General features: G+C 43.0%; 1 protein-coding gene across 3 annotated transcripts in view; it reads left to right on the forward strand.

Annotated features, from left to right (window-relative positions):
* Positions 1–24,218, forward strand: part of prkn (parkin RBR E3 ubiquitin protein ligase) — a 111,454-nt gene that overhangs the window by 15,601 nt on the left and 71,635 nt on the right. For all 3 annotated transcript variants that reach the window (XM_066696473.1, XM_066696474.1, XM_066696476.1), the window contains exon 2: positions 13,703–13,866. In XM_066696473.1, coding sequence (XP_066552570.1) covers positions 13,703–13,866 — 164 coding nt within the window. The remainder of the gene's footprint in view (positions 1–13,702; positions 13,867–24,218) is intronic.

The following is a 24,218-nucleotide window of genomic DNA, read 5'->3' on the forward strand; positions in this document are numbered from 1 at the left end:
TCTGATCCTTATTCAGCGCACTCTGCCAGAAATGATTTTGATACTTGGATGGAGTTACACAAGCACACAAAGCACACCGGCAATAGTCACAGATCAAGCGAGATTTTACAGGACGGTGGAGTGGAGAAGGATTTCCAATTGACTCGTTATCGATCAAGAACCAAAATATATGAGTTTGGCCTTGGAAACATTATAGAGAAATTAACAAAGAAAAAAAAGAACGGGAGTTTTCCCCCAACTTGCGATGGAATAAAAAAGCTGGTTTAATGTGCCACGGCTTACAAACTGAGTAAATGAGACGGTGAAGGAAGATCGGTCGAGCTGCTGTAGTTTAATACCCCTGGGCGCTACACTTGTTGGTTAACCGCCTGAGCTCTGCTGCCCTGACCCCAGCCCAGTGGCCAAATGGGGCCCTGGAGTCACCGGATCTTCGCTTGACGTCCAAGGCAGTTGGACAGATTCGTCCCCCTGCGGCCTCCGTTCACAGCGCCATTTAAAAGTTGTGCTATTTAGAGAGGGGGTGGCGGTGAGAGAGGGAGGCAGAGGAGAAGGCAGGGTTAGCCCAGAGTGTCTGCTGCTGAAAGATGAAGCATTCAAAGAGGTTAGGGACACCATCAGCTGTTTAGCCAGACCGGTCCACTGTAGCATGAAATCCGATTTCTGCCTTTGGAGATGTTGGGGCTTAAGGGGGGGCAGATGCATTTTCATAATGCGGCCGTCTTCCCATGCATATGTTGCCGGCACAGAGATTAATGGGAATTTTCTTGACAGTTCTGGACCCGAAGACACACAGCCAGCTTGAACCGAACCACTGGCTATGAGCTAGTTGCCTCCGAAAGGTTCCCAGGTCAGCACGGGCCACCGCGGCAGCAGAGAGATGCGGGGGGGTGAATGCAGGGGCAGATGCACGCTGACAGGCTTTGTGATTAGTGCGATAATAGCATTGCTTCTGCCGCAAAGAGTAGTATGGTCTCTAACACGCTTTCGATTGTCTTTGGCTATATGAACAAATAGGGGTATAGATGTATGCATATATCAATATTTTGACTTACCTGAATGTAATGGTATATTAAGGAAAAGAAAAGTGTCTATACAAGCTCAACTGAATATCAAGTCTTCTTATAATTAAGATCTGTCTTCTATAGAGACATTTTGCTACAGATTTCTTCAACATGTCTCTGTATTTACTTCTTATTACCCATTCTCCTCTGTGTTGCTGTTGTGATGTCACCTGGCCACGGGCGGCTGCGTAAGTCCCAGTCGGATGCAGCTAAACATTGTTGTAAGGCACTGAGACAACCAACCTGAGGCGCTCAGATACAGAAGCTGTCAAAACCGCATTCATCTAGTGCTGGACAAATTGCAGAATGAATCATCAATACTTTACATTTTTTTCCTTTCCTTATTAACTGTGATACAAAGGAGATTTTTCTCTCTCGCTTACTGTTATATATACGTGTGTGTCAGCTGCTGCTTTAGCTTTTGGTCCTTTGAGTCTAGTCTGAGGTAATGTAGGTTTTGAAAAAATGTGTATAGAATATTATAGAATACTTGTATCGAATAATAAAAGGCATTTGTACATTGATCTGCACTGTTTTTTCAAGCAAAACACTTGTCAAACATATTTCTACGACGAAAGCCTTCTCTGTAAAACACAAGCGCACAATTGCTTCATTTGGTGTAAATTATACAGAGGCTTAAGACTGAAGGTAAATATTTAACAGTGATTTAGTGCCTGATTATTATTATTTATTTTTTGACAAGCAGATGGTCAGAATTAAACATGCTTTCTCCGGCACTCACATCATAAACGAATCTCCAGTGACTGTCTGTGTCGAATCCCGTTGTTTAGCTATTTTATACACTGCACTCCCAAGGCAATCTTACTTTATTGTTAGAAGGAACAAATAAATAATTCCTTTTATGAATTAACAATTGAATCTCAGCATTCATGTTATTGTGAGCTGCTCGGGGGACACGGAAACTTCTACTTTGTAATGCACTCAATTAAGTAAATTAATACATTTTTTAATATTGAAACAACATTATACAATTATTTCTCGTCAGTTGTTTTTGCCATGCATTGATATTTTTGGAAGAAAGTGCTGAGGTTTGAATTGGTGAGTTTTTCATACAACCAATACACTATCATATAATCAAACTCTCTGTCCCTCTGTCCCTCAGTCTTTCAGTCTCTCTGTCTGTTGGTCCCTCTGTCCCTTGGTCTCTCTGTCTCTCTGTCTCTCTCTCTCTGTCCCTCTGTGTCTTGGTCTCTGTCCGTGACGTGACGGAGATATCAGCACCCCGAATGCTCTGCTTAAAATTCATGACATTTCTTGCAAACAAATATGTGTGTAATCAGTTATGTAAAGTATGCCTTTTGCACTTCAGTTTGTTTTCCTGCCTGAGCTACAGTTGCAAATTGTCGTGGATAAACCAGCCTGGTTTATTTACGTGTTTACTTATTTATTTCAGCGTTTTAATCAATAAATTAACTTTGACTCTGATTCCCGAGTGGAAAATAATGTTTTTTTCTTCCATTTTTCTTCTATTCCTCAGTTTTCTCTCGGTCGTGCGTTCACCGGTAAAAGGAGTAGTTTGGAGGGGTGTGGTAATGACTGATTACTCCAAAACTTATTGAATATCTCAAATCAGGGCATGAATGTCAAACCTACCTGTTTTGCATGGATATTAAAACGTGATTGATGACCTTTTTAATGAAATGGACTCGCTCACACGCACACACACACACACACACACACACACACACACACACACACACACACACATACACACACACACACACACGTGAAGGGCTTTAAAATACAGCAGGAGAAATTTGGGCGCGGTGGCTCGTTCCCCGGTATTCCATCACCTCTTTTAAGCGATTCCGATTTCCATACAGCTGAGCCTGTCTAATTACTGTCAAATCAAGTAGGCTGTTAATTAGCTGGCATCTAACACGGAGCCATCACGGACACATGTTGAGTGTGTTCCCAAGGTGTAGCAGAGACTAGACCTGGGATAATTGTTAATTACCAAGCTGTCTCAACTCCATCCATCCTGTAGCTCGAGTGGTAATGCATTTTTGGCCCTGCTTTCCTGCAGGAAAAAGGAATAGGCGCCATGAGGTACAATAAAGTCAAAACCAGTGAATAAATACTTTGCTTTAATCCTTCTACTTGTGTTTTTTGGGTTGTTAACATATTTAACACAAGGATATCATCTGTAATGGTCCTCAATTACTATAGTCTAAACTCACTCAGGTGGCATGTCTGAAATGCACTCTATGGGGGTGGAAACTAAACAACAATCTTGTTGTGCGACATCGTGGTCTTATCTGTTATGAAATCGCCCGGCGGAGTTCTTTGCCTTTGTCGAGTGATTTGGTTTTGTCAAGTACAGTCTACGGAATAAAGCCGGGTATTAATGTGGAGGCCGGTCAACCGCTGCCTCCCATCAGAGCAATAAGAAAGGACTGAAGGCAGAGGAAATATTTCCTGACTCCTCATGCGTTTGCTCCGGGCTGATAAATAGTGTGGTTTGGAATCAATTTCAGCATTGATCTGTAAGATAATCCTCTTCACAACAACCAGGTCCGGAGGTTTTTACTGTCAGATGTGAAAATGAATGGCAGTTACTAAAAAAGCTCCAGTCTACCTCGGGAGCAGAGCAGCTATATGTCTGTCAGAAGTGAGCTAATGCACAACTCGGATTTTCTCTGAAAAGGGGGACGAAAAGGAAGGGGGAAAAAACCCTCTCGATGTGCTGAAGGGATATTTATTTTCTTAATTGCCGAAACCGAGTTCCAGGATTGAGGGATCAATATTGTTTATCGTTATATGTGGGAAATTAAAAATATACAGCTGGCAATAATTTAAGCCGTTCCTTGTTTTGTCTGGACTTTATGTATTTTATGGAGAATCGATGTGCTGCGGTCCACGCTGGCCGGCATGTTTAGGAACCCTGCACAGGAAAGCTGTGAGTCGTCTTGGTCTTCTCATGAGTCTCCAAAAAATGCATTGGACAAGAAAACAAAAACGTGGGTTTTAGTCATGCGATGGGCCTTCAAGTCTCTTAGTTATAGTTGTATTGCAGAACCAAAACCGTCTTTAAAAAGTGCATTATTTAGGTCAAAATTAGTTCATGATTTGTTCATGAGTTCTTGATTTATGTCTTGCTAGTTCATGGGCCTAAAAATACGAGGTCGCTATGCCCAGGTGTTGTTGAGTTACGGGTAGAATAGATGCTACCATTTTGTGTGTGGGGAGTACTTGGACTTGTACATCAAAGCGATAAATAAGTAAATCTCTTCCAAATTAACTAATAGTTGCCGTGACTGTGACGCTGCTTTGGTTCTGGTAGATGGGAAAGCTCTGCCTTGAAAGTTCATCCACAACTTCCTGATGGTCTCGACCCACCAGGGCACAGACCTGAGAAATAATCAAGGGATATGCAATGAAAAATAAACAAATTTACAGTTAATTCAGGACTTCTCCTTCTATGCTCGGAATGACAATTTTACAGAGGCTCCGTTCGGGCCTACAGTGTAAATGTTTGTTTATCTTTTCTCGCAACACACATCTGCGGTTATTTATATTGTCGCCGCGCCGAATGGCGTTTACTTTCGCCCAGGAAAAGATGCGTGTTATTTATTCTGCGCTGGGTTACACGTCGAGAGTGGAAGTCATCACACACTTTGTTATTTAATCTCGGGGAGAGTAAACACGGGCAGGAGGCAGGAGAGATTGATTGACGGGCCGCGCTGCCTGTCAGTCAGAAATCAGGGAAAGCGGTTAAGGAAGCCCTTTTCTCTCTCTCCCTCTCTTTCTCTCTCTCTCTCTCTTGTAACGGTTTAATTTAAGAAACAGACGCAATGCAGGGACGGTGCCGGCGTTCTCGGGCGGTATAGACCGGGAGTCCGGAGACAGGCTGGCTGCTAATTGGCTGCTCGTCTAAAGAGTCCCCAGACTTCCATTCCACTGATGCTCCTATCTCGAATTAAGCCAATCTGTCTTCATATTACTGCCTCTGTACCGCTGTAATTGATCTGGCACTGCGCCACTCAGAGCCAGACAGTAATCATTTGGTATGGATGATATTCTGCCTTCCTAATTTGATTGACAGAACAAGTCTTGTCTTTCATTTCTTTCTTTATTCCCCCCCCCCCCTTCTGACCGGTGAAGTCATGTGGCTTTATCGGTAAATAACACACATTCCATTACGTGGAGAGTGGATTAGGATTGGCAGCTACCTGTTTGTTTTTTTTCCTTCCCCTCTGTTCCTTCTACAACCTAAATTGTGTACTGTGCAAATGCAGTACAACAAAGGCCATGAATGTTGCTGTCTAACCAGGGTTGGGTCAGAACCTCGTGCCATGCACATGTTTTTATTGGGCGAGTATTGGAAGACATATCGCAGAATGTGAGCCTTTATGGTGCGTGCTTTGTCTTTCTGTATCTTTTTATTATGAACCAGTGTAGCCAAACACAAAGACCTGGCTGAAACGCACTCCCTGCCAGCTTAACTTCCAGAGAATTGGACGGACGGATCTTTTTTCATTTTGTAGGTTAACCTCGGCTGCTCCTGCCTAATAAAACAAAAGGACAGCCTAAAACCAGAGACGGTAACATTGTACATCTTAATTTCCGATGCCTATTTTTTTTGCTCGGTTGTTTGTATGCTCAAAACCTTTTAATGTATCCGGGAGTCGAGTGAAACGGGCCTGCGTTTAAGTGCGTTTCAGCTGCCCTTAAACAGTCTTGGCACTCCTAAATGATTGTATTTTGTCATTCTTATTTGATCGAACTCGGGGAATCCAGGCACGCAGGTTTCTGCACAAAAGCCGCTCCTGTCTGACTCCTCCTTTGATTAAACATGACAAAAAAGGAATTTACTCATTTGCTATTCACTTGGATAGGATATGGCCAATGTAAGCGCTGGCACGAATTGTTCTGACAAGGAGATCAGGGCGGCACGTATCTCCCGTCACTTTTCGGTTTTGTTCTCGGTTTTATGAGTTTGTGTTTGCCATCTAAGGGTTCTTGGTAAAGAAGGTCTTTTGCGGTGAAAACATACATAAAAGTGTGTGAATGCATAGATAGAATAGCTATAGAGAGTATGATCAGTGTTTGCCTAAACTGTGGGCTTGTGAGTGATTTATAAATCATGCTCTTTTGAGGTGTACACTCTTTTTTTATGTACACATCAGGTGACAACATTATTATCATCTTGGAAATAATTAGACTGTGCCGAGATTTAGTCCTTGACGTACATTTTTCCCTGGGTTTGTGGGATTCCTGTTTCTCCTGCTTTGTGCTTCTGTGGGCTTCGGTCTTCTCATCAAGGCATTTCATTAATCTTGAATGCATTTATCCTCATTCTGTCGATGGCTTGTCCTCCATCATTTTCCATAGCATTTGTTAGACCCTTGAGTGAAACCATTTCTTATCAGTTTCCTAATGTTAAAAATTTTAGATTATTCTGGCTATTTCGGCAGTCTCCAGCAGAGTCCACAATTTGTCTATATCAACGCTATCGATTTTCATCATCGCTGTAAGAACTCTATCAAACCCCAAAGTTATTATTTTTCTTTTTTTCCCCTCTTTCTTTAAACTTGCCTCATGTATTACACTCAGCCACCTTGCAATACCTATCGATTATATACAGGAGTCCCTTAGGCTTGTCTGGATAATGGAGCAAAATATGGTCCATGGGCCAAGTCCCAAGATACGGGAATAAACCCTTGACTTGGGGCAAGCGGTATTGATGGGACTTACAACTAGACATTTGCAGATATTCGCCAATATCAGTAAGCATAATGTGTCACAAGAAAATGTATATTTAGATAAGTTTGGATATAAAAACATATGGGAATTACTTATATATTTCTCTGGGCTACGTTCTTGGTTGATACAAAAGAAGACCCCCCCCATACAACTGTAAAATAAAGACCTAAAATGATTATCATCACACTCAGATGTTTACCATGACTCAGGGGTGCTTACAGTGTCAAAATAACGAGATTAAAGACCTCAGGAATAGGACATTGCCAGATTGGTCATGTGGAGACTGTTGGTGTCTGGTGTAGCAGGCAGGTGTCCAGACAATTGAGGTCATCAGTCACAGCCAGATTTGGGGATTAATAAGAAAGCTGCTGCTCTGGAGTCGGACCAGAAGGAGCCGGTGTTGTGAGCGGTGCTTGGTTCATTACTACACTGCTCACATTGCGTTGGGTTCCTCGGAGTTTCTCGCTACCTTTGTCCTGCAGATATGGGGTCATAAAATAGATGTTAGCACCGACTTCTTACTCTTATTACAGTGAGCGAGAAGCGTGAATGTACCTGGATTATGAAGGTGTGAATGGCTTTTTTCTGCGAGGTACAAACACAACCAGAGGATCTGCAAGGTGAAAGAAGACAATACAGGGGTTCTACAGCTCTGAGACGTCTTTATAACTTTTCCAGGGGAGGTGAGGTAACGACGGGGGGTCACTAATAATCCTCACATCTGAGCACTATATTTGTGACACATTGCCTTGTGCAAAACATTATTTCTTCAGGTGACAGCATTAATACGTTCTTGTGCGAGGCTGTGTTGAGTGTTTCCTTTCTTTCCTTCGTGTTTGGAAAGCTTAGCCTCTTCACTTCAGGGGTCAGACAGCAGCGTTGGGTGAATCTTCGAAGCCAAAGGGAATGTTCCTCAATTTCTCTCTGCTTCTCTTTTTCCCCTCTGATTTGCCGGAGCTTGGTTGCATTTTAAACGTTTTCATAGGTTTGTCTCAAAAAGGACAGTGAATGAATATCGCTTTTATGTCAGTCTGTGAGGGAAATCTGATTTGTGTAGCGCTGCTTCCATTCGTGTTGGATGCGTCAGACTTGAATCGAAATAAATACTTCTGTCTTTTGGTCATTAAAATGGCTTTTAAAGTGACCTTTAGGCAAAGACATGCGTCACAGGAGGAAAAACTGACTGTACTGTTGCCGTCTTCGCTTGTTTGATATTCAATCTAGAGGCGATTTCTTTCTAACAATGCAAAGACATAGGCCTAACCCCCACACATGGTTTATAAACCTCAGTCTGTTTTCAGAACATGTTTTACAATTTACAAACATAAATTAATAAATTTGTTGTGGTCGATTCATAACTGGGGTAGAATACAATAAGTATCCCTCGTTGAAACGCATAAATAAGGCGGGCTAAAGAGAGATTTCTGTGTTTCCGCTGCATGCGGTTTCTCCGACAGTCTCCGAAGTTAAGCCAGTGAACTCTCTGACTCCAAGTCCTGCCTTTTCATATGTCAGATGCTTGAGAGACCCAGAAGCCGAGCTCCGGCTCCAGGCTGACACGTAATATTCAACCGTCATCTTCTAATCTCCTCGTTACGGAATGCAAAGCCACTGAAATTTGAGTCTTAACTAATTTGCCAGCGTTTGTCCAAAGCGTTTAAGGTACATTGTGCTTTTTCCCTTATTTTTTCCTTCTCCTTCTTCTTCTGTTTGGCACACCTGTCACATTGTTTAAGAATAATGCCCAGAACATAATTTTATTTGTAAATGTCATAGCCTGGCGATGGGCAATCATTCAACATCACGAGAAGGGCTGAACCAGGAATTTTCTCCTCTGTGCAATTTATCAGCAATGAATGTTTTTATTTCCCTTTTATTGCTTAAGTCAACAATATCTGGGAATGCAATTTAGTGCAAGTGCTCTGGCTGAATGGGGCTCCGGTCCCCTGTGTGCCCTCTCTCTGTGAGGCTGGTTTCGTCTGTGGGCACCGGAGACTTGAATCATACCTATTTAATTTTTCCTGCAATATCACTCAAAGACTCGAAGACACAGAGAGCGCGGTTAAGTGCAGCGATGCTTTTAAAATCTGACTCATTGTCTTTCCCAGGGAACGTGTGCCGGTGGATCCTATCTCCCTGGCTGTGGAATTGCTTTTTTCATAAAGGAATAAAATAAATATTCATCGGTGTGATTCCTTTTTTAAATGTGCTACTTGACTTTTCACTGCAATACTTGTGTAAATGTCAACGTACCTTAATCTCCATTGGAAGAGAAAAACACCCCCATCCTTACAGACTTGAATAGAGGATCGTTCCTGATGAACACAACCTGAAACTGAAATTACTTCTGCTGCTTTGTTTAGTAGTTTTTTGTGTTTTACACCACTGATATTCTGATGGTGATCAGGTCTTTATCTTGCTCCAAATGATACTACAACGGTCCATATTTACTTTGTGCGAACTGAGCAGAAAATGACAGACGTGGAATAGAAAATGTATTACATTTTTTGTTTGTGAAAAAAGAAACAAAAATGGAATTTGGAATTTGGAATGAAAAATTCAATTTGTTCTGTTCTATCCTGCGATGGTACCTCTTCTGAGTTGCTGGGATGCCCAGGTCCCGTTCCCTCATTGATCCCAGTTCGCTGGCGCTACATTACATATCATAACGCCCAAAAATAGCCTTGATCCCATTGCTTTGCTAATTTCTTTCTATTCTTCTTTTCTTCTGTCCGTTTAATAAGTGCCTAAATGGCTCTGCAGGGTTTCAGATCCTATTTTTACAACGTGGAGACTAAGTGGGATATTGGATTGGCAACTGGATAGTTTATGAGCCCTATTAGTTCAAGGTCATCGCCCAAATTCGAGCCCGGGTCTGCAGTGATTGTCTTTAGAGGTTGTTTGCAGGCCTAACATGTGAATCGAGTTCTGATGGCCATCGCTCATTCCTTAATGGACTCGAGTCCTCTACACAAGGAGAAAACCGCGCTCTGCTGTTGGGGAGCTGACAGTTTCACTGAGGACAGGAGACAGATGGGTGGGGAGTGCGCACTGGCGAATAGTACCTCAGGATCCACGTTGGGGAATAGCTGCCGTGTAGGAGACACTGATCTAGCTCCTTTTCTCATTCAATAATCTGAAAAATATCATTTCAGAAACACATAGAGAAGCTATAGTTTAATTTACAGTTAATTTGGTAGCAATACAATTAAAATTAAGTGTCCTTTGATGATATGTGTGTCCTGTTTATATACTTCATTGTCTTGGGGGAAGAAAATGGTAGGCCATCTTTTAAATAAAATAAAAAGCAGCTTACCTTGTGTTTTTATGAAATCAATTCATGCCGGTGCTGGGGAAGGTGATCATTTTATTGGTCGGGGCAGATTTGGTGACTCTGTGTGCTTGGAATGACTTCTCTAAATTGGTGCCAAGGCATATGTAGCAGCCTGTGTGTGGACAGACTCCGTATCTCGATAAAATACTGGCCGGTGGTCTTGAAGTCACCTTTCCCATCGGTTACAGGCTTTTGCTTACCTGTGGATGTTTAATACGGGAAACCATTCTAATAAGACTGAGAGTCAACTTGAATCAACCATCTGTTCTTGTCCTCTACCCTCTGAACGGTATCGACACACCGATCGCTGGAGGTTCCAGTTCCCGCCCCGCCTTCGGTGAGACTCGCCGCACCTCTCGCATGTGTCGCTTCAGTCGGCAGATTGTAAATTAAGTTTGGGGATAAAACGAAGCCATAAATCATCCTGAGATGCATAATAAAGGGGTCCCTTGATGATTTAATAAGCCGAGCCACATATACACATAATCAACGCTTTAATGGAATGGACGTGTGGCTGCATCTGTCAACACCTGGTCTTCAGCACCTGGGCACCAAAAGGGGCAAAGCTGAACATCGGGGGTCTGCATGTGAGGGAGCCCAAACCTTATCTTGTCCTTCTGGTCGAGGCTATGCAGGTGGCTGGAGTTTATTTTGCTTTCTCTTCACAGAATAGTACATAAAGATTGAAATGGGTTTTTGCTGCATTGTTGTGGTCTTTAGTGTCAGTGGCAGAAGAGTTGACAGAGAAAAGGAATGCAAAGGGCAGAAATGTAGAAAAGACTGAACAAAGTGGGGTGTATTTAGGTCACATCGTTCTGCAATACAACCAGGGCCAACATCAGTAGATTTGTTGAGTATAAAGCATGTTTATAATGACTCTAGACTGGAGAGAGAGGAGGAGAGAGAGGAGGGGAGGGTTACACTGCTTGCAGTTGGTCAACTTCACTGCACAATAGAAACAGAAGCCCATGGATTGATATTAATTTACTAAAACATCCATTCAAACCGATATTTAAAAGCTCCTTCAGCGTCGCATCCTGAAAGTGCATTAATGCTGATGAGCACTTGAGTGAAGCATGATTGATAAAGGAGACAGTTGAAATGGCACTTTCCAAACCGCGCTGTGGTGCGATGGAGTTGGCGGTGTAATTAAGCAGCCGCATTATCGCTCTGAATCGGGGCATCGTCTACAAAGGAGTGTTTGTCTCTGACATTTGAATCATGGCTGCCTGTGTCATTCTTAAATTACAGTTTTCGTTTTTTAATTTAGTTATTTCGCACAGACTTGCATTCTAATCCTGTCTGACATAAATTCATTCCACTGCAGTGAAGTGCCCTATTCATTGGATTTGTATAGCGTTGCGATCTGTTTTTGCTGTACGTGGATATTGTAACAGAAATTGACAATCGGGGATGGTTTTCATAGGACGAAGCCTGAGAAAGCATGAATGAATGCAGGGAGATGCTTCTGATTGGCTCGCAGACCATCTATTATTGTTATTATTATTATTTATTTCTTAGCAGACATCCTTGTCCAGGGCGCCTTACAAAATATCAGAGCAATACAAAGTGCAATAATACAGTGCAGTTCAGGCATAATACATTTGACAAATTTACAGTTTACACAAGAGTATAGGAGATACAGTAAACAATAGGTCTGACATCCTAGAATGAAAAAGCTGATCAGTGCAGACAAGATGTTAAGTCAAATTTAAGAGCTAAGGGAGAGGGAGCGTAGGGGAAATCAAAATAAACAATACAAGTGCTAGTAATGTAAGGCCAAGCATATGACAAAACGTTGTATAAGTGCAATCTTACAGGAGAATGAAAGAGGAAATTACAAGTAGAGTCTGAAAAGATGTGTCTTGAGTAAGCGCCGGAAGGAGGTCAAGGACTCTGCTGTCTTGACTTCGGTGGGAAGGTCGTTCCACCACTTAGGGTTCAGGGATGAGAAGCAGCGGCTCTGGAGGAAGGAGAGTGGAGAGGAGGCAGAGTTAGTCTTCTGGCACTGCAGGAGCGCAGTGGTCTGGAGGGGATGTATGGAGAGATGAGTGTCTGAAGGTAGCTTGGTGCAGTGTGGTCGAGACAGCGGTAGGTGAGGGTCAGTGTCTTGAACTGAATGCTTGCCGCTATCGGGAGCCAGTGGAGGGAGTGGAGCAGTGGAGTTTCGTGTGTGAATCGGGGCAGAGAGGCCCAGGGAGCGAGTGTAGGCTCCCCACACACTTACACGTCCCTTGGGAGACACAACCCTCCCCTTGTTGATGGGGTTTTGTATCTTGAAGTGAAATTGCTTACTGTGCCCAGAGCAATAAGCGGAGCTAGAATGTAGCGGAGTCTTCTATATTTTTTCTGATAAGAAAATATAGATCATTACCTTTGGACGTCTTTGCTGTGATACTCGAGAGAACCGTATTTTGCCGTGTGGGTGTTCCCTAGGAGGGGGTTTGAAACCACAAGGGCAGTAGATTGTGTCCTGTACTGTGATGCTCTAGGACTGTTTATGCTTACAAACTTTTGAGTGATTGACTGATTGTAACTTTGTAACTTATGTGTCTTTATTGTGATTTGAAAGGAAAAGATGCTTAATGCTTTTTGTGGGTGTGTCCTTTCCTTGCTTGCTAGTCTTTATTATGTTGTGTACATCGAACATTAAACATTGCACATTAAGAGCTCACTCCAGGCAAACGCAGCACACCCAAACACCGGATCTGAGCTGAAGAGTAGCCTGTTGGTGTTGAATTGTGTAACTGTATAAAAAAAACACTTTCAGAGAAGATGCCGTATCAGGATGTTACTGTTTGTTAATGTTAACTGAAAACTCACGGCATCCTTAGGAGTCTGTGTGAGGCGGGGAGACGTTCACAACACCGCACAACGCTGCACAGACTCAGACACCAGGTCTATGTACCCCCCGGGGTGAAAACACTGTCAGATGAGTTAAAGTCAGTTGTCAGGTGAAGACGGCTTATTACTGTAGTGTGTGCACATTGTTGTTTCATCCGATAATGTTTGAGAACATACATTTATGTATATGTAAATAACTAAATATAAAATCATGTTCTGCTTGTTGACGGTGAAAGTGTTCAGTTGAGAAAGACAAGGGGCATTACACCTTTCTGGACACTTTCAAACCCTCTTGTGTTCCCGTAAAGCAGGGGTTCCCTACCCTGCTGGTTTTTGTTCCAATGAGCTCTCCGTTACTTAATTGAATCCTTAATTGAACTAATCATTTCGTAAATCAGAGTCTTTGAATTATTTTAAACAGTAGGGGATTTAAGTTAAGTATAGAATTGTATAAAGAACCTATTAAAGAACCAACTCTTTTATTCCATAGTCAAATCTAAGCAGATTGCTACTTCAATTAAGGTTCAATTAAGTAATTGAGAGCTCAGTTGGAACAAAACCCAGCAGGGCAGGGACTCCTCCGGGACCAGGATTCACAAGCAGAGAAACGTGACTCTGTTCTACAGGCAGCTGAACCCAATGAACAGGTTTCGGGTCTGAACGAGTGTGACCTGCTCCCTCACCTCTGTCTCTCTCTCTCTCTCCCTGTCTCTCTGTCCCTGTGTGTGGGGGTCAGTGTTCGTCAGGTTCAACTCCAGCCACGGCGTCCCGGTGGAGCTGGACGCGGGCGCCAGCATCCTCCACCTCAAGGAGCTGGTTGCCAAGCAACAAGGGGTTCCGGCTGGGCGGCTGCGCGTTATCTTCGCCGGGAAGGAGCTGCCGAGCGACGGCTCACTGCAGGTGAGAGCCCAGCGCCGCCCGGCTCCTCTCCGGCTCCCCGGCCTGCCGTCCCCATCGCGGCCCGGCTGACACGCCTCGCTCAGGAGCTAATAGAATCAACAGAGCCTGGGGATTCCGTGAAGTTTACTCCATTTATGTTGACCTTCTTAATTATGCATTAGAGCGGCCAGGCTGTAAGTCGAGGAGACGGGCCAAGAGCGCGGCGCACAAATGTGTACTGACTCCAGCAGCAAGTTCTGCACTCTGGGCACATTTCCCCTCGCTGGCCCAGTCCCTCTCCCCCTGACGGACTGCTCCTGATGTTGGGTGATTGCAGGATGCGGCTGCGAACAGTCTGAGCCGAGGGAAGAGTAACCCAAGTGTGACCCCTAGAGTAGAATCGCTGAGCTGCTGCTGAGCTGCTGCCACAAACCAATAACACAGATCTCCTGCAGGCCCAGGGCTCAGCACAGCGAAACAGTCCTGGCGCATAAAGATAGATATATTTTGATTCGGTAAGGAATATCACCACTTGGAAAGTCATTACACAAGATTAAGAGAGAGAACTGAGTTTCCCGTGCCCTCGTTTATTTATTTTTTCTCCTCCGGCTCCCAGTCCTGGCGTGTCGGCATATTTGCTAAGGCATGCGTTTAAAAGGCAACGCGTCTGGAGTCTCATTATCTCCGTCTGTGACACATCCTAACCCACGGTGCTGAGAAACCCCTTGCAGCAGTTTTGAAATTGCATTGTTGGGAATACGATGGTAGCTTTTCACCTTGGAAAGTATTACTAGGTTTCAAGCCTCCCAAGAACCGCTTCTCTATGCTCCCACTTTTTTACAATACTTTCTCCTGGTTTTTTGTGTGTTTTTTGAGTGTTTTTCCCCACTCCAACGCTTGATAAGTCTGAGGTTCATGATTAATGTGAAAAACACAATTTCGGTCTAGAATGTAAATATTATTTATTTTCTGTGGAAGCTCGTTTAGATGTATAATGTTTTTAGACAAAATCCTTTTACAGAATCTTAATTAGGTTACATTAACTTACAGCGACTTTACCTAATATATGCTAATCAGAAATTAGCAAACCGTGCGCTAGGAAATACAATGCACGCTCAAACAAAATGTCATCAGCACAATCTCTTTAATTTTCATTATCTTCAGTCGGTCTTGTTTATTTATTTATTTACCCAAACTATATTTTGTTTTGCTATAAATGTCAAATAATGTCATGTGTCAATACGAATCTTATCAGATGGATTGGGTCTAATTCATCCAACTCGCGCCTCTGCCTTTATTCCGAGTTGGAAGACCTGCAACAGATAGTTAATGATGTTAATGTCGAAATGGCGTGTGAACTGCAGAAAAGAAACCGACAAGGACATCCAGCCTGGCGCTGTGCTGTTCAATTGTGCAAAAAAGAGTAAAAACGGAGTGAAAAGCTAATAGGTCATTAGTGGAACATTTAGCAGCGCTCAAGCTGCTAATGTTGGTGTTGCAAAATTCTCTCGGCTTGATGTTATAATCAACACAACCTAATGTGCGTATTGAATAATTCAGATTTGTTATTTATTTTACCGTTTTGCTAGTTGTTGAAGTCTGGGCTGAAATGCCATGTAGGGCTGCAAAAGATAATCACTTGCTAACATATACTATGAGATGTGTCTCCTTTAGTGTAATTGTGCCTTTTATGCAAATTGCTATTCTTAATCGCCCATTTTGACACATCCACACTTAATTGTGTAGCAGAATCAGTGTCTCTGCTTGGTTCTCAACATCTGGGACGCTTCAAACTTCTCAAGGTGATCCCGGTTAAGGAAGCTGGATTTGGGGAATCGTTTTCATTTCCTGTTTCTGTGGCCTGCAGGAATGTGTGATGCAGTCTGTTGAAAATGTGGATCTACCTGTGAGTGTCTTTTATGTTTTGTGGGTTTCTCATACGATGTATGTGCCGAGTCCTTAAAGGAGGTCAGTCTGTGAGGTTTCTGGTGAGACACAGAGATGATTATCGTGTTGTGTTGTGTTGTGCACTGTCAGCCTGAGTTAAAGGTACTGCAGATGTAAACAACTAGGTCATTTGAGGCCCGTGTTGTTGTTGTTGTTGTTTTAATGTTTGTAAGAAAATCTGTATGAAAATATATTCCCACATTAGTGTGATGCATCTTTTTATTCCTGCGTATCTGGAATGCGATCGAGACGGCAACAAGTTGGCAGTGCTGCTCCCCTGGGCATCGGCAGCTGGAGGTCAATGTTTTATCTGTGAGTAAACATACGGCCTTTAGGATCTGAAACCAATGCTCAAACCACGCTTAATTAGTCTAATATGTGCTCCCTGGGTACGTGATATTTTTCTGCGGTTCCTCGGAAATAAATGTCAGCCCTAATATTCATACTGATATCGTTTGACTGCCATCTGTGGCTTCGATTACCCAAATGGGATTTTCAACAGGCCGGGCTTCCTCAGCATTGTGGGAATTGTGTGTTTGTTCTGCAGCGCTGGCACAGACGAGAGGAGCCCACACTCCTCTGGTGAAGGAATCAGCCCCTTTATGGGAAGGGAATTCTGACTTTTGTTTCCCGCTGAACCACAATTAGCCGAGGTGTCTGCGGGAAGGGAAGCTGATTTGATTAAAAAATATAATCTAGCAGAGGTCGAGTCTGTCGGAGCACGGCCACTGAAAATATCAACGCCCTTCCCTCGATGCGCTCACCCGAGAGCATTTTCATAATTGTGTTGACATGCCCTTTTGTCGTTTGCGTATTTAACCTTACCCACCGCTGCGCACATTTACATGCCCGATCGGAGGGTCTCTCAGGCAGACGGAGACGAGGAGGTGGAGTGAATCTCTCCAGCTGGGCCTCCTGTCGAGAAGACAACCGTGCAAGAACATGTATTGATAACAATGACCACACACAGACACAAAAACCAAAATATCAATGGTACAACAGTATCAATTAATACAATTAGAACGCTGTGTGCCGCTGTGAGCTATATTTACATATTCATATCCTCGTGCTTTAATAACATTCACCAGGTTCCCGCCTTCCTAAAGAGTTCCTGTGCCTCGGGACGCCTCTATGGGAACTTCTCCGACTGGTGGAGGGTGTAAGATAAGCAATTGTCAGTCGCACGCAGCCCTTACAAGCCTCCCACCGGCCTCGGCAAACACCGGCAGCACTGAAATGTTATTATAACGACACACGAGCGGAAAGATTTCTAATTCGGGAAGCCCAGAGCCGACTCTGTCCACCCGGGGGTCTGCATTTTAATGGGTGTAAACTCGCTCTGACTCGATTCTCCATTTGTAGCCTGCGTTTTCGGGAGTCACAACAACATACGACCTGATTTGTGATGCCACTGCAATTTGCAAGGCACTGGAAACATTCTGCGTAGGACAGCTTCATTAGAAAATATGTAAATGAGACGATAATACTTCTGATATAGTATGTAAATCGCTGATGTTTGCTTAGTTTAACACGGAAACTGGGATTTGGATTGTTCTGTTTTCATCTGAGAAACCTAATTGGTATCTCATGGCTATTCCATTGCTATACAAATGTTGAGAGTTGTGTCAGTCTGTAGTTGTTGTATTGAAACCAGTAATAAGCATAGAAATATACCATTGTAATCTGTAGTTATCTTTTAGGATGGAAACAGATGCCCAAGGGAGTGTGGGTATCGGAAATGCCTGAAAAGACTTCTAGCAATGCTGCCGATTGGCCCCTGCCATCTGTTTTATTCGGTAATACCCCAGCACCGGGATATTCGCTTGGGAAAGTCATCCATGTGCCACAGAACCGCGAGGGTTGAACGTGATGGACGGCCAAGACATTGAAGCTACTCTTTTTATAAAAGGGGAAGGAAATGTCACAGTGGGAGGCGTGCCAGGGACGCTTCCATAAGAATCCACCTTGTCTTCGGCGACATGTTCCCTGGCACCGGGAGACTGCAGGCGTCTCTTCGGGGGACGACGTGTCAGGGAACGTGCTGAGTGTCTTCCTCGGGGAGCACAACAAGGGCCCCCGTGTGATTAATTTCCCCTGCGAACGGAGCAGGCACACGCTGATGTCTGGCCGCCTGTTTGCTGTACGATTTGGATGTTCAGTGGTATTTCACAGAGGCGTCGGCGGTAATGAGCTTGACATTTTTAGTGACGGGGGAAAAAAAACACACAGCATTTTGTTTTGTTAAATGTCCGATATTAGTCATGTGTCCCTTAAGGACGGCGCTACCTTGTCACTTGTGTGTCTCAGAGCACGAGCAGTATTGAGTATTGTCGTGGAAGGAAATACTTTTGTGTTGACGAGTTTTTCACGGGGTGTATGATTTTCAAGATTGGACGCTTGATCTAATTTTTCCCTTTCTGGTTAAAGGATGGCTTATTGCCCAACTAATTAATTTAGTGTGGAGTGGGCAGCGTGCCCACAGGGAAAATAAGGACCAAAACCTATTTTTTGCTGATTATGAGTAATGTGGTTTTTATTTTATTTTTCCATTTCCGTTTAAATTTTTATTACTCAGCCTTAAAATAATTAATCACGGCCCCTATTGCAGACCTGCTATTGACCAGTGTGTAAAAGCACTTCTTGGTCAGTCCTTCAGAAGCAAGACATTATACAGTATTGAACCTTTAAGGTGATTTCAACCTTGATGGTTTTAGAATATTGTTCTCTCTGTTGGTGTTGCTTTTTACATCCCTTTGTACTTAGTATCGCTGGAGATGATTCTGCTGAAACCTCGCCTGTTTAACCCCCATCTCTGACAAGCTCACTGCTGTCCTCCAAAGCCAGGTTTGTCTCTGGTGTGTTGATGTTTTTGCAGCGAATATGTACATTTTAGGGGTACAGCTCTATTTCGTTCCCCCACATCCACCCTGGTAGTGGCCGCTTTTCAGCACATGTTGCTGCAGGAATGATACAGACCCATATGGAGAGAATTCACCTTGATAAATTCTCAAACTAGAATAATAATAATGAATAATTATAAAACAACTATGAAAAAAACTAAATAATATACTGTACATATCTATGTATTTATACTCACGTGCATATATACTGTCTTTGCATATATATTTAAAAATCAGATCCCTGGGCAAGTTGATATAAAGCACCTCATAGTAGCATTTCTGTAGCAGTGATTAATACGTGATGCTATACTGGACTTTTTTTTTTTAAGCAATATCTGAGTATTTATTTATTATTTATTAAGAAATGGTTGTGACACTTGACTGCTGTTCTCTGCACCAGTCGACCGTGTGTTATGTGATAAATACTCGCTGGTGTGCAGCGCTTGCATCTCAGATGCTCACAATATATTTTATTCCTCAGAAGTCACATTTATAATTTTGTATTGTATGGATTTTTTAAAATTGTTTCTATTCTGATATGATGCTCTTTAAGAATACACATTTCCTATATTTATCCTGACATCTGTCTTAGGGAGACGTTTTGATCTCTTCTGTGGTTCTTCTGTACATTTATTCTATAGAAGAAAAGCATTTGCACTTTTTAAACACCTATTAAATGTGTGTGAATCTTTAATACAGAAATGTGATTTAAGTGTGTCCAAGTTTTGGACAGTTTAGTCTCAAACAGACCTGGCCTTGTCTGACCTTCGCCTCTGTTAGTTTAAACCTATGAGATCTCGACAGACATTATGATGTTATGAAATTGACATTGACTTACACCAAGCAGAGTCTATTTGTCAATGAAATGTGCGTTGTTAATGAACTCTTATTTATTTTACTGTAATTAAGCCATTTCTTAAGCTTTCTCGAATTTGCAAATGCAAGGTCTCTTCGGTCATCGGTTGAATTTCGTAGTCTGGCTGCTATTTACAGAGAATCTAACAGCGGCTTCCTCACAAAAGACCTTTCCCTTGATTATTTATTCAACAACAACAAACATCTCCAACTCAGATGTGCGTCCTGCTTGTGTAGATCGATCATTAGCAGTCCAGACATCATCTCCTCCTCTCTTTGAAGCACTTTTAGCTCTCACGCGTTTTGATGACGAGCCAAGACAGATGCAGAGCTTGAAAATCGAGGAACGAGAACACTTAACACATTAATAAAATATATTTGTTCATGAGATTCGCTGGCATTAACCCCACCCCCCAAAAAAAAGAAAATACCCAGATGCTGGACCGTGTGAAAGTTCATGATGCCCTGTGTGAAAGTTGTATTCAGCCCCCCACGCAACACAACTTCACAGCGCATTCTTCGGAGGTGACACAACAGACGTGAGAACCCTGTGTTCTTCATGCGTCAAAAACGAACACGAAGAAACTTTTCTTGGCTGCTTATTGACGGGGCATTTTATTAAGCCACTCCTTTAGTGACTTTGTGTATTTCTCCAGGTAGATGAAACTGCTCGAGTTGGTCAGTATGTTTGCTAAACAGAAGAAACATACGTGTTCTGAGTGGGAACGCACATGAAATCACGGCGTCTTCTCCTCATTTCATGCTGATCGTGGCGGTGCACGGCATGCACATTTTAATGACATAAATGCAATTAATTCTGTGCTACACGAGTGAGGTAAGGTGCATTTTATGAAACTCTCTGATGAAGATGTGTTTTTTTTGTTCTGTAAATCAGAATTCATAACACACCTCAAGGTCGTGCATTCTTTCACACAGTCGAAGATGTTTCCTTAACACACACACCCTCAGCTCATTTTCTGCTCTGTGCTTTGTGTCTGTGAGCGTCTCTTCGTTAGTGTGATGAAAGCTTTCGAATCTCTGCCCGATCACAGCACACGTATGTGCCATAGATGACAAGTCGCACTCACACGTATCTCTCCTATGACTGGATGCTGTGTGGCTGCTTATCCAATGATTGATCAACACCAGGAGGACTCTGTTTTTCTCCCACCAGAGCAGTGGTAGTCCAGAGGATATTGTGAATCGTGCACCATGGCAGAATAATTAGTTTCTTGTGTAGTTTCCATGAATGTGGTCTCTCTCTCTGCCTCTCTCTCTCTCAGTGGTGATCGTGGTTGTCCTTTCCTTTACATTTATAGTCTTTTTGGACAATCCATCCACACAGAGGTTGGGAGGACTTTGCTTCTTCTATTCATAGCGTATCCAGTTGCGTTCCTCACCCTCTCTCTGTCTTTTACTTGTCTGCTCTTTCTTTCTGTAACCTGACAAAAGGAAAGCTCGCCTCTTCCTCGTTTGTCGCTCTCGGTCCCATTAAGCTTGCCTGGAGGCTCATTAATCGATGTCTGATTCGGTGGAGTCAGACTCCTGTTCGGTGGGAATGATATTATCCTTCATTCCAATGCAGCGTGCCACTCACTTTAAATCATACTTTGTCAGGATGAAAGCACAATTGGCCTCTTTTGCCGAGTTGATAGACTAATTATGTTTACTCACTCACAGCTGTCAGTTCTTTGCACATCCACCTTGTTTTGTATCAGGATGACTGGAACGTCTCGATAAGAGTGTTTTTGTATGTATTTATGCCAGTAATCTGTAGTTTATTTATTACAGTAAAATAATGTTTGATAACATTTAGTGGAGAGTTTATACTGCGGGTTTAGTGGAACAAGCAGTCTGGAAAATGGAGATGTCCCACAATGCAACACTCCTGAAGTGTTCTTGTCAATCCCAACAAAGAATACATGGGCGCAGTGGGGAACAACACCGAGGGATGAGAGCGGATGAGACAAAGCGAGGCGGACGAAATCTGTAGTGAGTGTGTGTGACCATGTTGGGGGAAATCCACGGTCTGCCTTTTGCACATGAAAGGTGATCGACAACAGAGGCAGCAAATGTCAGCGCCACTGACTCTGGCAGCAAAGCCCGGGAACATGAAAGCGATCGCGATGGTATCAGGGCTAATATGCAGGGCGGTGCGTACCGTTAGCCGGCATCAAGGCTCGATTTCGATGAAGGGGATCGGATAACATTTGGAAATGATGGAGAAGTTATCAAAGCGCCGGAATACAGATCGCACAATAGACTATCATCTACGTGTTTCGGATTATTATGGCTTAATTATTGCTTCGTACAGTATAAAGTGGATGATTTTTGGAGGGGGTTGGACTTCAGCAAACTTCTATCTGCCACAGAGATCGTTGTTGTCTACAAATATCCGTCTAGCGATCTGTCATTGAATATGAAACTGTTAAGAGGTGACACTGCATTGAAATGGTATCCACAATCAGCTAAGAAAATAATGCATCTCTCATGCACTTTTATCAAATTGTACAGCCCACCCCCAGCTCCACTTACCTCCGACTGATTGGCAATGAATGTAGATTCACCTGCTTGATGTTTATCAGATCGTTGTTATCTCTTAAGAGGGATATAGTTGAGTGTTTTATGCTGACATGTGCATATTCTGTGGAACGGGCACAGAGCGCAAGGCTCAGTGTACCCTGGGAAGGACACTATTTGCTAACAAAACCGTGAACTGTGATCAACTTAATAGTTTTACAAAAGCTGGAGGACGCCTGAGATCGACTGCACATGTAAATCGCAGCCCAGGCGTGTGTGGTTCCTCGGCCCACGCCTCATCAAATCCGACTTAGCTTTAAGATGCTAAAAAGAATATCGCAGATCAAATACTTTACTGGATCACCATGGAATTTGCAAAGTAAAACCTGGCTAGATGCAGGTAAATGCCAAGGACAGACAGAGGGCAAGAACGAAGCCAGAACATGTTTTAAAATGAGCGCCATTCTTATTTATTTATTTGTTTGTTTCCCCCCTTCAACAACAAACAATCGTATAATCATTCTCCGTATTGTTCGCCGTCAGACGTCCCTCACATCTGAAGGGACGGAGCCCGGGCTCTGGATGTTAATCCCTCGAAAGGTCACTCTCCCAGCCGCCTGGGTCTCCGAGATACAGCTTCTGGAAATAAGTGCTCCTTCTGATCGAGTCTGCTTCCCAGCCCACCTTTGAAGTCCTCTGCCTGCTGGCTTCCCGCTCGCCTGCCATGGCTCGGGCGCTCGTAATAGGTGGCATCTGGTCGGAGCTAATTACGGTAAAATAAAAAAGACAAAAAAACGGACCAGCTTGAAAGCATGGCCGTGGGTTTCCTGGTTTCCACTCGCTCGAGGCGTGATCGCTGGCATGACATTTAAAGAGACAACTGCAAAGCTTTCTTGTTCTTTTTTTCTGTCAGAAATCATTTCAAGGTTTTATCAGATACTTTAAGTCGAGCTGTTTTCCATTCTGTCCGGTTTGAGAGAAATTAAACGATCGTGTTCTGTCTTTGTTATTGTGGCTGGTGTTTTATTAATGCAGATACAAATTTCATTGCACCAACTGTTTGGTAGACCTGGCATCAGGTGAAAGCACGGCATCAGTAAAATCCACAGTAATTGCCCTTGCCTTGTTTTTATTTATTAATGCTTTTTTATTTGTATTTTTTATTCATGTTTTCAGGATGGTTTAATTACACTGTGTTTCTGTGCACTGGTATAGAATCTGTGGCTGAAATAAATCGCAGACTGATGCGTGAGATCAGAGAGTCGGTTGACAACTTCAGATCCCATGCCCTGCCTTTTTGTTGTGGTTGTTGTACACTACCATTCAAAAGTTTTAGAACACCTTAATTTTTCCAATTTTTATTGAAATTTATGCAGATTAATGTTTCAATGTACTGTGAAATGAATGCATAGAACAAATAAACAATTGGAGATAAAAAATAAATCATGGAATCGTTTGGTTTAACAATTTAACCCCTTAAGCTGACAAACCCTTAAAAGGCACCAAATCCGTGTGCTTCTCTTTGATCCCATGTGTATACTTCACTGCTGTGTTTGCCAAGTGTTTGGTATCCCATGAAAGCTGAGACTCTCAGCTTTCTAATGATGTGAAGCATTCTCTGATGTGAAACAACTGGTTTATGTACCCCCCCCCGCATTTACACATGGTCTGAAAACTTGGTCTGAGTAGGAATACAAAATCTCAGACATAATGACATAAATCCGGAACCAGACAGTCTACTGATCAAAACAAGACCATCCACGTTTTGGTAGAAGCAGCACACACCCGTAGAGAGCTCAGAATGTCAAGATGGAAAATGATTTTACATCATTGGATCTGAACTTCTCTGTGTTTGACAGTACATGAAATAGTTATTTGCAAAGAAATCTGATCGAAACTGAGTGATCTGTGACCGTCTCAATGAGACCCCATCCGGAGCAGACTGCGCGTTTACCCCTCGGGCTCTGAATGACAGCGGGCGACATGGACACTGTAAATCGGATGTGTTTGAGATTGAAACGCGCTGATGGCCAAGAGAATAATCTTTCAAACGATATGCACATTGTAGGAACACAGTGTAACTTCTGTGCACAGGAGCTGCGCCGTCACACTGACAAATAATGCTTCAGAGGGTGTAGGAACACATTATTA

The sequence above is a fragment of the Amia ocellicauda genome, chromosome 23 (genome assembly GCF_036373705.1).
Source record: "Amia ocellicauda isolate fAmiCal2 chromosome 23, fAmiCal2.hap1, whole genome shotgun sequence".
Classification (NCBI taxonomy): Eukaryota; Metazoa; Chordata; class Actinopteri; order Amiiformes; family Amiidae; genus Amia; species Amia ocellicauda.